Genomic DNA, 12,534 nt, shown 5'->3' with positions numbered 1-12,534 from the left:
GCAGCGGTCGGATAACACCAGAGTATTCTCGTTTCCTTGCGAGACATAGAAGAAGCCGCTGTTTTTTCATTCCGCCTGAACGGAATACACAACCACGTGTCATTCATAATAAACACCCACTTGTTTCAGCCTTGCACCTCTTGCAGCTAAAGCGAAACAGACATATATTCGAATAATAAAGATAGAAAGAGGAAAGAAATTCCAAGTGTAGAAAGCGCAATTTTTACATTTTAAGCTTTTAACAAAGCTTTGATATATACTCAATTATTGCTTCTACACATTTGTATTTAACATTTCTTTTTTTTAAGAAAAAAAGAAATAATAGATTTACGTTTTGCTGAAACTAAAAGTATACATATTTAAATAATGTTCTAGATAAATTTCTTTAAGGTTTGTCTCATTCTCTCTTTTGATAAAAAAGACAAAGATACATTAATACAAAATAGTTTTTTTTTATTTTATACATTATAAAATTATTAAAAAGAAAGTTACCAATACGTTTGCTTATCGCTAAATATAATTTTTAGTATTTTCTGACTAATCAGTCTCATGGTATGAGTAGGCACTACAGACGTGTATAAAACGCAAAGTATATTGTCACCGTGTTTCACAGCGTGACACTTGTGATATTCAGAGCACAAGTACGTTTCCTTCGCCCCGACAAATTTCCAGGCACTCGCGTTTATTGTGCTTTCGTCGTTGCTCTCTTCATGTTCGATTGACGACAGCGCAAACATTTCGACTGCCTGATGATAAAATGTCCGCAAAATATCCAATCTGTGCGACCCTGTTGCGCGATTTTTCGCACATTGAGAGTTTCTGCCAAGCACGAATTTTTCTACCTTGTAATTTGCCAACAGAAATCTAAAATATTCATAAAATGTTATGATAATTGATTATCTAAAATAGTACGGATAAATAATTTTTTTCTCTCAATTACCCGAGTATTTCGCTATCTAAAAAGATCAAGGTAGGCAAATTTTGTGGATAACATTGCTCAACGGTGCACAATGTGTCCATATTGCTTTTCCAACATTGCATAGCAAATCTCTCGATTTCCGTCAATTCTGGATTTGGTCCACATAACGCCAGAACTTCCACATGATTAATTAGAGTTACAGATACCAATCTGAAGGCTACCTGAAAACAAGACATTGTAAAGTTACGCAGTTAAAGTTATACATAATTATTCTACCTTTAAATTTACTTTTAATTATAGTAATCGAATAATGTACATGCACATTTTCTTTAAAAATACTTACATTTGGACTTTTACAAGGCAAGAACACTGGAATGTCTCGTGTGGTACAAATACTCTCCGAAGCGATCGCTATTGTTAATAACTTTCTTTCTACGGGATCGAGCGACCACCAGCCCTCTGTAGCAGCTGCCACGCAACCGTGTACTAGAACGCATCCATACATCGAGTCCAAACAGTCCATAAATCCCTCTAAACAAGTCTAAAATGTATGCTTATTAAATATCATATGCAACTTTGTGCTGCTTGTGTATATATATAAGAATGTTTTCATTACCTGGAGCAAATGATTTTCGGACGATAGAGTGCACTCTGTCATGTTAATCATATCGGTTTTCGTCGAATTCTTGTCCCCTGTATCCAAGCAGTCCATTAATTTATCAATGATAGGACTGCAGAGACGCATATCTTTCTTGAGTCTCTCTATGTTCCTTGAGTTTTTTATTTCATCCATGCCAGTAAACAGAACCATTGCGCCAAAGGTGGCGTCCAAAAACTTATCCAGCACATATTTTGTCACACCGCTTGCAATCGCTATCAGTATGATACATCGCTCAAATTCCTTCCATGCCACGGTCACATCCGGTAAATCTGTGTTTAAAAGAGTGATGTCCTGTGATTTTAAGAACATGTGAACTCCATTGAGGGATGCAATTTTCGAAAACGTCATCTGTAAACAATTTTGAAAAAATCTAAAGTATATTTTTTCTAATATAAGTTTACTTTTCTGAAACTCTATTTAACACTCTGTGCACAAGTTGCATCTTCTCTGCATATATTACAGGATTGGAACATTTCTGGGTTAACTTTCATTACTTTCACAAGTATTAAAATATCCTGCAATAACTTTGACACGTCTAAAAAGAATTTACATTACTAGAATTTAAAAAAAACTTATAAAAAATATTATAATTAATATTCTCAATTTTTAAAAGAAATTTGCACTTGATAAAAGTGTTGAATCAAAATTGCAGTGTTAAAAAATTTATTTTTTCTCTACATGCGTACCGTATCACTGTCTCCCTTTTGGCGTGAAAACAAAGGAATTCCTCCTGAAGAAGTCAAACACATAATATGCACCGACATTCTCGCACCGATTTGAATATCGTGCCACTGAAATATTTATTGTGTCCTCGAATGTTTTAAAATTATGCAAAGAAAAAGATTCTTATGATTAAAAAATTATTATTTTACTGGCAAGCTGCAAGGCAGAAAAATTTGTAGTTGGCAAACTCTCGTTATAAAAAATCATATAACAAGATATATATTAGTGTGTGTATCCGAAGAACTTTTATATGACATCACTCATAGTCGAGTTTGACAACTAGACAGCTGTTTATGAAAGATTTAAACTTTTTTCTCCATAGTTTAAAAGGATTGAGGTTAAATTTGCTTGAATGCCTTTAACTACTTAATTATATATTGAGCAAGTATTTGACACAAAGCTTAATTTTCTCTCCTTTTCAGAAAGTTATTAAGGTTATTTTAAATTGGTAATTTAATAAGACGTCTTTATTCTTTTCTTTTTTATTGACATCTTCAATTACGATTTTTAACAAATTTTAACATTTATTGCTAATTACTTAACACAAAACTCGAAACTTTCTTTTCTTGTCTTCCTTAAATAATTTTATTAAGGTTTTTAACAAATTTAGATCTCTTTCAATAACCTTTCGATAGCTTTCTTTTTCAATCGACCACAACTCGTATAAAAAATGCAGATGATCAAAAGTTGAAGAAGGTAAACAAACTACAAGCTTAATTAAGAAAGAAACGGTTTTGTATTTCTTTTTTGCTGACAAAGTTTCAATGTATGAAAACAGCTAGTCGCGAAAATATATATAATAAGTATATTATAAACATAACCCGAAAAAAACTTGAGAGTCGAAATGCCGACTTGCCGAGTCGGCCGAACGTAGCCAAACGCATGGATAATTGGAGCACGATGCACGATATGTACGTGTGTGTGCTTGGGGAATCAGAATCGCAGTACAGCACGAAGATCCTTAGGTAATTATACAATTGTCTGGGTCTTTTCTGTACTGTGTCTACGATTCTTTGATTCTGTTACATTTATAAAGTGTAATTGTGATGCCAAGTAGATAAAAAATTAACCTGCAACTTGATTAATGCGCGCATATGATGTTTATAAAATATGAATTAATATGTATAATCGTAAATAGTTAGAAAATATCTAGTCGGGAGAGATTTAAAATATTTTTATTCGATATTTTTATACACAGCTAAAAAGAAGTGTGTCGAATAAGCTATCCAATAGAGGTTAAATTTTTAAATTTGCCGGTGGTTTGTCCAACGATGATGGCGGCGGCGGCAGTCGTAGCAGTGGCGGCGCGGCGGTGGCGGCGAGTGTAGCTTCGGCTTCGGCGTCTGGGTTAGAGGCCGTATATGTTCGACCGACGTGATTCCCTGTGACTCCTGTGAGCGCTGTGAACCCCGGTGAATCCGCTCCTATCGATTGCGCGGTTGCACTGACGTACGGTACGTGTACGTTTCTTAACAACGTTAGGACACCGTCTCCTCTTTTCCATTCGTCTGCCCCGGCGATCACGCCGATTGGCGTGACATAAGTGACCACTCGAGAGGCCAGCGGCTACGTGAGTGAGTAGAACCGCGCGGCCACCGGTGATTCGCTTTCGAACTTCCCGTTGGCGCGTAAACCCCATGTCAGCCGCGCGTCGCTGTTTATCCGCTGTTTATTCGCCGATGCGTTCGTTCCCGCGTCTCGTTCTCGTCGCGCGCCTCGTACCCTCGCGGCGGCTTCCTCCTCCTCCTTCTCCGTCGCGATATGTCCGCGTACGCGATCTCGGACGCGCGGCGTCCTTGCGCTTGCCGCCGCCGCGTCACGAGATGAAAATACCGCCATGGCTGGCGTTGCAGCGAGCCGCGTACCGTTTGTCGCGTGTCTACGGCCACCGTCCGGTCGAGATCACGGGGCGACCGAGATTCCCCGATATCTGTTCCGAGGGAGCCCGGCACGGCTCCCTTTATCAGAAAATCACTCCAAGTTCCTGTTGTCGCGGGAACAAAGGAACGATTCCCCGTGGCTTGTAAAGAGCGCACGTTGTAAACACAATTTATGCATTCTTGATTGTTCCTATCCGGTGTTTATCCAAGCTTGACTTATTATCCTTTATTCGGTAGAAGAGCAATGTTTGTTACCTGTGCGTCGTTTTAAACGTTTAAATAATGTTGCAAATAATTTGACAAGTATTACAAAAATTAAAAATAATTATGTCAAACAATTAAGATTAGTTTGAAATTATTTGCAAACAATACCATAGGTAGCAAGCTAATGACAATAACATAGACTTGCTACTTCGGATAATGTTGAATGACTCCAAGATGGATCCGTACATCTTTAAAAACCTGTAGACAATGGTCCTTATTCAAAATATGTTTAAAAATGTATGCTGTTTTGTTATTATCTATTCAGCAGACAAGACAGCTTTGTAACTGTTGAAAAATTCTTTTATAGGACTGGCACCTACATTAAATCTGACAGGAACCAAGGACAAGAAGCCATTGTATTAAAAAGACTTTTACAACAGTTACAAAGCTGTTTTTTCTGACTGTAGCCATTTTATCTTTATTGTTCATTAGACATAAAAGAAGGATGACAAAGTACTCTAACATTGTTATAAGAGCATACATACCAATGTGTCTAAAAAACACATGATATTTTTAAGACGTCTTATGTCTGAATCACATTAGTGATTCGCGATTGTATTTGCATTTGCATCTTTTGACTAATCAGAAAGGAGCTTTATTTTAATTGATAGTGTGATTTGGGCGTTTTGTCCATCTTCACATTGAACATTATCTGGATTTAGATTTAAATTGTTCTGTCTTACTTCGAAGATAAAAATTATCATACAACTAATTATCATATATTTTTTTAGCAGCAAGATGACCCCAGAAGGATATACGCGCGTTTACGTGGGCGGGTTGAACGAGAGCATCAAAAAGGAAGATCTGCAGATGGAGTTCGAGAAGTACGGCAAGCTGAACAAGGTGTGGGTGGCGTTCAATCCGCCAGGCTTTGCCTTCATCGAGTTCTTCAACATGAACGAGGCCGAGCTAGCGTGCTGCAACATGAACGGCATGGAGATAATGGGTGCGAAATTGCGAGTCGAGATCTCCCGGGGTAGGGGCCGTGGGGGTGGTAGAGGTGGTGGCTCAGGTGGCTTCAGGGGCAGTCGGCAGGGGGTTGGCGGTAGGGACTTCGGCTCTCGGGGCGGCTCTACTGGGGCCGGTTACAGGGGCAGTACTTACGCTGATTACGGAGGCAGCTATTATACAGGCAGGGGTGGTGGAAGTAGGGGCAGAGGTCGTTACGGAGAAGACTATATGTACAATCGCAGCGGCGGGTATGTTACGCGCGACGGATATACGCAGGATCTCTACGGTGGTAGTAGCGGGGACATCGGCGCCGACTACTATACCGGGAAGGACACGAGCACAGCGAGGTATCGAAGCCGCTCTCCCGCCGGCCGTGGCAGGTACTGACGAATATACCCATCTAAATTGATATTCAACTCTATCTTTTCTCTTTCTCATGTCACGTTTTTTAGCTCGAACGTAACAATTTGTGGGAAAAGTAGGAAAGAAATGGTCGAAATTTATTTGGACATAATAATTCTATTGAGGCATATGACATGATTACTACATTCGCGTTTATTTACGGGTGATGCGACGGAAATGAATATTTGAATTTTACATTTAAAACTTCGTATCATTTAAATAAATTTTGAAATGGGCTATTGAAGTGAAAGCAAATTGTTAACGACGGTTTTTGTGCAATGAGAAATTCTTAAGAATATATATATATATTTTTTTTACGATTGTGATAAATGAAAAAATAGACAATCTGTGATCCCGTAAATGTGTTAAAACCGATAAACACAGATATATTTATGATTGTGACTGAAAGAAAATTACCTAGCTTAAGACAAAATCCTAAAACGGATCAATTTGCAGAGAACAGTTTATAGTGCAATTTCACATTTTACGCAAATATAATAATATTGATTTCGGCCTGTTATAAATTATATTTAGCGAAAGAATTGAACAAATTGCGTAAAGAGATTTTTATGTGCATGAGGATCCGTTACTATATTGGTTAAATATCAGCAAATTCATTTAATTGCATGTACAAAAATAATCAAGCTACTGTCGGCTCTCAGTCAATGGGAGTCAAGAGGGGGCGAAGTAATGTGACAACCTGTTTTGCACTTCCATGTTCACAGTCATCGTCATCTACGTGAATGCACATAAAAGAACTACGCTGCGTCTTGCCAATCTGAACTGCGGGCCGAACAGCCACCCGCCTCGACGACTTCATTTCTGTCCAACCTACACAGCGACCTGTATATAAACAAGAACTACCATTGCAGTTTGCGCTGTGCAAATGTTTTCCGTGCACCGTACCACTTTTCCCATACAATCCATGTGGTCGCTGCCGCGGAAAACATTTTCTATTAACTCAAAAAGTTCCCTAGAAAACATTTTTACGCGAGGCGCATGAACCGTGCACGAACCGCCGGGTTCGAACGATTAATATTTGAAAACGTAATTAATATAGGACTGTAATCTATAGAGACTATAAAACTATTTACAATTATCATTTTACTTTTGAACCGAAATTTTATTGCGGGTTTTTAGATCTCTCCTTTCTTTGGTCGTTAATAACACACGTTTTTAGACGTATAGGATTTTTGTTTGGTTTACAACTATGAGACAGATTTCAAGACAGATTCATTTGCATTCATATACTCTCACGACCGTTAAAATAATAGCATCTCGTAATTTCGAGCTTGGCTTAGCTTACTATTATTTTCAGCTTTCTGATAAGTTTTGAGACCGCGGTTATGACGGTCTATAATCTTGTGAATATCATTATTACATACTTAGATAGAAACGTGTGCTCGCTTAACGTTCTACGAATAGTAACGATTTTATATGGAATCGGAAAGGAGACAGTAAAATAGCGCATCACACTAGCCAAATGCAAACTGCTACTCGCATACAAAAGTTAACAATTACTGTGCAAAGTCAGAGGAAAAGCAAAGTAGTAATCTTGAAAATTTCAACGCACAAATGACGAGATCAAAAATCATTGTGAAGCCAAAGCGTTCGCGTCTACACGATATATCTTTCACGCGCTTCGATTTTGTGATACACGTGCGGAAACAGTGCTGCATTTGGAAAGAGACAACTGATCATCCACTTTTGTCATTTTGGATGGTCATAAATAAGAAAGTGATAAAAATAGTGGTAATGATGTATATTATCTCCACTGTAAAAGATGGAATTGGAAATTGAGATATTAAACGATTTGCGCTCTACTGACCGCCACCCTCTGCCTGTCTGCCTGTTTAATTGATTGATTAATTATTTTTTCACAATTTATAATGTAATTAGATGTTTTTTTCGGTAACTTTACAGATGAATTATTTTTATCAAATGCGGTTGCTTATTTGATCTATATTCGGAGTTTCTATGATACTAGCTTACAGATCAATTTCTGTATTATTAGATATGTTAATCTTTTACATAATATTTACGCTCTTTTCATACTTTAATCGAACGAAAAGACCTTTTTCAAAATTTGTTGCTTTAATGATACTCGACACACAAATTTCGGACATACGCAAGTTCACTGCAAGTTGAAAGCATTTACGTAAGTATTTCAATTAAAAAAAAAAAATTAATTCACATATCAAGGATTTATATAATTAGATTTAACTTTTTCTACGAATTTTTTTCAACGATAAATAAGAAATTAGATTTAATTAGATTGTAAATAAATTTTTAGGAAAAACATTCTAATCTTTAATATTAAGTATTCATAAGACTCGATTTTTCAATTAACTTTCTCTATTAAAATCCATTTAAGATTAACAAAAAATACTTTTCTACTGATCATTGATTATATGTTTAAAATTTAAATTCATTTTTTATTAATTTTGATTTGATTATTTTTATTAATACCTAAAATTTTTGTCAGTCTATACATATGGACATCGTAGCAAATTAAACATAATATGATTTTTTATACATCTATTTTTCATACAAAAATGTATAAAATTATATTTATATATTTATAAAATTATATAACTATTTTCTACATAATTTTGCACTATCTTATATATTCAATTTTAATATAGAATGCGCGTGTGATACAAATTTAATTATTCATTCGTTATTTTTTATATGTATTTGAAATTTTTATCTTATAGAAGCTAAGAGATTAGATCTTCTATCCGTATTCTGAAATATTGCCCGGATTAATTGTTTGACTTGTGGAGCAGCAAATTCTTGTGCTAATGGTCCTTTCCCATTTCCCCATCTAACTTCAATTTCTTTCAGTGATGCACCAAGTAACTTAATCAATTCCAAAAACTTTCCCCATTTACGTACGTGCTGTTGAATCTGTTGATCCTATAAAATAAAAATGCCAATTAATACACATTTGTGCCTCAATAAATGTAATAATGTTCTTGTGGCTTAACTTTTACAGGAACCAGTTGGAATGCTACTATCTCAAACTACTCTTTATCATATCGAATGTATGATATTGAATGCAATAAAAGTTTATCATATCAAATTTCTGGTATATAAATTATATTAATATACATAATTCATTTTTTTGTATTGTTTTTTTTTGCGTTATATACTTACAGGAAATATCTGCGGCGCTCGTTTTACCACCATATTAAATAAAGTCACCAGTTCTGTGGCGACATCAATTGGAATATCTTCAGCAGATGTAACTTTTGTCACCAAATCATCAATCATGGAATTCGTTATACATCCTAAAATGTAAAAAAAACGCAAAAAGTTAAAATATAATAATGAAGTAAAAAATTTAAAGAAAAACTAACCGACAGCTTTACAGTAGATATTTATAGGCAACACGTCCAGCCATACGGTCTTCAATAATTCCAATTGTCTTATGCATTGTCTTAACGCTCGCTCTGTACTAGGATGTAACTGAGGCGCTTGGCTCAATCCTGAGAAACCTAATTGTAAACACGAGATACTTTAGATAAATTTACTTCGATTTTCTTTATAACATCAGTAAATAAGTTATAAACCTGAGTCCTTGATAATGTCAAAGATGATATTTCTTTGATATTTCATGTGATCTAAGAAACATTGTGACCCGACGTCTCGGAGTATCGTCACCTGATCCGCGAATGTCAAGTTCAATCTTTGTACAATTTTTGAGAATCTGTTTCTATATTCGTGGGCCAATGTAAGAAGATGATGGGCGAGATACATACAATTATTGTGAAATAGAGCTAAACACAATGGCGACAATTGGATCATATTTATTTTATTCATGCTAAAATTGGTTCGTTTCTATTCTGTTCTATGCTTACCAACTTGTTGAGGTATTGTTTCCAAAAATTTTTTATGATGTTCGGGCACTAAACCGGCGTACATTTCGAAAACGTTTCTACATGTGTAAAATAATCTAACAGCACAAGCATCCGAACTATCACATGCTTCATTCAATATTGTCCTTGCTAATTCTAACGTTTCTTGTGCATTTTTGCTAAAATATAGTTCGTATAATTAAATATTTATATTTAATATCAAATTTATATAGCAGAATTATCAAAATAAATTTGTATTTGCACATTAAATTATTTACTATTAATCAAATAACGTACCTTATTTGACATTTTGGTAGGTAAAATGACATATCGCTCAATTTTTTTTCAATGGAGAATTCGCAATCGAATTCGTTCTCGAATGCTTTGTTTATAAGTTTAGGCGGTTCCTACGATGAAACAGGTTAATGGAAATCAAACATTCTATAAACTATATATATATCATTTTAATGCAATAGTTGAATACCTGTGATTCATATCGAACAGAATCATGCAAGTCTTTCCTCATTATATTTCTAGCTTTGGCTAATAGATCTTGACATATCCTATTAATGAAGAGTTTGTCAATATTGTTTGTATATTCTGATAAGAAGAGCTGGTCCTCAGAAAGAAATCCTGAAATTTACCATCATTTAATATTTAATACTTTAAGATAAACACTTGTCTTATGAATAATTAAACATAAATACCAATTTCTACCAAGTAATTTTGAAACTCGTTAATTGTCTCAACTACAGGCTCAAAGTTTTTCAGATCCGCATTAGAAGTTGGAATGATGTGAGAAATGCAATCCGCTATCAAAGGATGTGATAATTGTTCCAACAAATGTGGCTGCAATCTCCTTAGAAAAGTTTCATTATCGACGACTATGAGATTTAAATGTTGATGAAGAAACTTGAAGAGCAGCTTCAAGTTGTACAACACACCTTTGTAACATGGTAATTTTTTTTTCTCTAATATTTCGACAGTGAACACTCTCTCCTTGACAACGTACACCGAACAATGATCGTAAATGATAGGTTTGATTATAAAGTCCATTAATTTTGTAGAAAATACTTCTAACTCATTTTCGAGGTGATCCATAATATGCAATCCTTGCATTAATTCCTGTATATCATCGTACTCATTTTTAATACTGACACAGTTAACTGTCTTGCCCTCTTTCACGTCGCTGCCCCAGTAAATTTGATCATGCAAGAGATCAGAAGCCTCCATCAGGCACGAGCGAGAAAGATTGCAATATTCATCCATGATTGCCACATATATTTCAAGTTCAGAGAGGAGACTATGAGGATTATGCAGTAGCGACTGCATTTCTTGCAGAGTCTTGGCAGTCTCAACATATTGTTTTTCCTCTTGTGTCTGTTTTATAGATTTTATGCACTTGTGTAGGCTTATCAACTGATGTGACAGTTGCAGACTGATGTTTGATTCCTTTAACGCTTGAGAGAGCATTTTCAACTCCTTCATCGAGCTGGACAACTCTATTTTGATCTACACAATAAATAAATGTAAATAATATTATTAAATGTATGTATTATTGTGTTTAACATGTGCAGACATTGATACAACGTACTTGATCGTTTATTCTGCTCTGCAAAATACCTATCTCCTCTAACAATTGCTCTGTCTTTTTAACCAGGTGCACATCTCTCGTCAACTTCGCACTGAACTCGACGTAATTATCGTCCATGAAATCCTTGACTTCATATTCTAATTTTGTTATCTCCTTTTGTATTTCAGCAATATTTTTATTCAGATTCACTTTTTCAAGTTTACCTATGTGATAAAAAATATTGCTCAGTTACATTTTTCGTTAGAAATTTTATGCATAATTAATCTAAATACTATAAATATAATGTTTTAATTTCCAAAGGTTACAATTTCTCGCCGAAAAAAAATTTCATAGAAAAATGTAGCAGCATTTATTACAATAGATTATCCATAATTGTTCAAACGTGGCAATTTATATTACCTGCTGTAGCTAGTACATCCGCTACGAACGAAGTCATGTTGCATGAGGAACTCGATGCGAGAAGTCACGAGAAGTGATTCTGAATTCTGAATTCACACAATTCACAGACGTTGCTTCATTGCTTGTTGCTTACGTCAATCCTAACCTTAACTTGCCGCGTCAAATTCAGCAGAAATTGCGGGAAAAAATCTTATACGTAGTTGTCAATTTTCAGTCTTACCGTTTTCTTTAACTAAGCAAGAATTGATTAAAGAGAATTTTATCGATTTGATATATATGTACAAACAGAATTAATCTGTCGTACAATTGTCCATCGCAAATATTAATTTTATTTTAAAGCGTTTTTGTTCATAAAATGTGGACATCGAATTGCGTGGTCAACGTCTCTAAATCCTAAATGGTAATGTTCATAATTTTGTGATTTTTTTCATAAAAAATTGTTAAATTAGAGGAATGAGGTGAATTAGAGACAAAGAACAATTAATCCTTCAAATGTCTTTCGCTCTTTGACGTACGTTGAAAAATCAATTTATTTACATCAGCATACATATCGATAAAATTATACGTATTCAACGTCTTTACAATATTATTATTTTTACATGGTGGCAGCGACGTACGTGCCTATGTGGGCGTACGTGACCGCTGGCTGGCACGCTGGCAGACTCGGCGGTACTCGGCGCTAGTCGGCGCCACTCGGCGTTGCTAGGCGGTTGACCGCCACGCCTGCGCCGAGTAGCGCCGAGTCACGTACGCCGCTGCCGCCGCCATGTTGCTCCGCGCTCCAGCGCCGGTCGGACGCATCGGACGTTCTGTCGACTTCGTGCGTGTCTCGCGTGTGTCTCTCGCGTATTCAGAATTCGAATTGTGCGCAGCTACGATGC

The 12,534-nt window shown here is 35.8% G+C and overlaps 3 protein-coding genes and 1 long non-coding RNA gene across 9 annotated transcripts; 2 read left to right on the top strand and 2 right to left on the bottom strand.

Moving 5' to 3' along the window:
• Window positions 1-428: 428 nt before the first annotated feature.
• On the bottom strand, window positions 429-2,404 carry LOC105831748 (protein fuzzy homolog). Of its 2 annotated transcripts, none has more exons than XM_012672120.3 (5): window positions 2,267-2,404; window positions 1,536-1,849; window positions 1,263-1,460; window positions 941-1,140; window positions 429-864 (listed from the first exon to the last, which is right to left on the bottom strand). In XM_012672120.3, the coding sequence occupies exons 2-5, from the start codon at window positions 1,728-1,730 to the stop codon at window positions 489-491; spliced, it is 969 nt and encodes a 322-aa protein (XP_012527574.1). In that variant the 5' UTR covers window positions 1,731-1,849; window positions 2,267-2,404; the 3' UTR covers window positions 429-488. The 2 variants fall into 2 exon arrangements, with proteins under 2 accessions (XP_012527574.1, XP_012527573.1); XM_012672119.1 differs by having other exon boundaries at window positions 1,536-1,928; window positions 2,267-2,344.
• A 642-nt stretch (window positions 2,405-3,046) lies between these two features.
• Window positions 3,047-7,623, top strand: LOC105831749 (RNA-binding protein Rsf1). Of its 5 annotated transcripts, none has more exons than XM_036290475.1 (3): window positions 3,047-3,268; window positions 5,179-5,778; window positions 6,526-7,623. In XM_036290475.1, the coding sequence occupies exons 1-3, from the start codon at window positions 3,072-3,074 to the stop codon at window positions 6,551-6,553; spliced, it is 825 nt and encodes a 274-aa protein (XP_036146368.1). In that variant the 5' UTR covers window positions 3,047-3,071; the 3' UTR covers window positions 6,554-7,623. The 5 variants fall into 5 exon arrangements, with proteins under 5 accessions (XP_036146368.1, XP_012527577.1, XP_028046123.1 ...); XM_012672123.3 differs by lacking the exon at window positions 3,047-3,268 and adding an exon at window positions 3,334-3,757 and having other exon boundaries at window positions 5,182-5,778; XM_028190322.2 differs by lacking the exon at window positions 3,047-3,268 and adding an exon at window positions 3,334-3,757.
• On the top strand, window positions 3,884-5,136 carry LOC118646800. Its single transcript, XR_004964235.1, has 2 exons — window positions 3,884-4,684; window positions 4,755-5,136. It is a non-coding gene; the product is annotated as an uncharacterized LOC118646800 (long non-coding RNA).
• A 608-nt stretch (window positions 7,624-8,231) lies between the features above and the next one.
• On the bottom strand, window positions 8,232-12,318 carry LOC105831754 (centromere/kinetochore protein zw10 homolog). The gene is made up of 10 exons (XM_012672129.3): window positions 11,654-12,318; window positions 11,255-11,457; window positions 10,368-11,172; window positions 10,145-10,293; window positions 9,958-10,067; window positions 9,664-9,839; window positions 9,376-9,582; window positions 9,163-9,300; window positions 8,960-9,093; window positions 8,232-8,719 (listed from the first exon to the last, which is right to left on the bottom strand). The coding sequence occupies exons 1-10, from the start codon at window positions 11,688-11,690 to the stop codon at window positions 8,507-8,509; spliced, it is 2,172 nt and encodes a 723-aa protein (XP_012527583.1). The 5' UTR covers window positions 11,691-12,318; the 3' UTR covers window positions 8,232-8,506.
• Between the last annotated feature and the right edge of the window lie 216 nt (window positions 12,319-12,534).

Source organism: Monomorium pharaonis, chromosome 8 (genome assembly GCF_013373865.1).
Source record: "Monomorium pharaonis isolate MP-MQ-018 chromosome 8, ASM1337386v2, whole genome shotgun sequence".
Taxonomy (NCBI): Eukaryota; Metazoa; Arthropoda; class Insecta; order Hymenoptera; family Formicidae; genus Monomorium; species Monomorium pharaonis.
The sequence above is the reverse complement of the archived record's forward strand: the minus strand, read 5'-3'. Positions and strand labels throughout refer to the sequence as shown.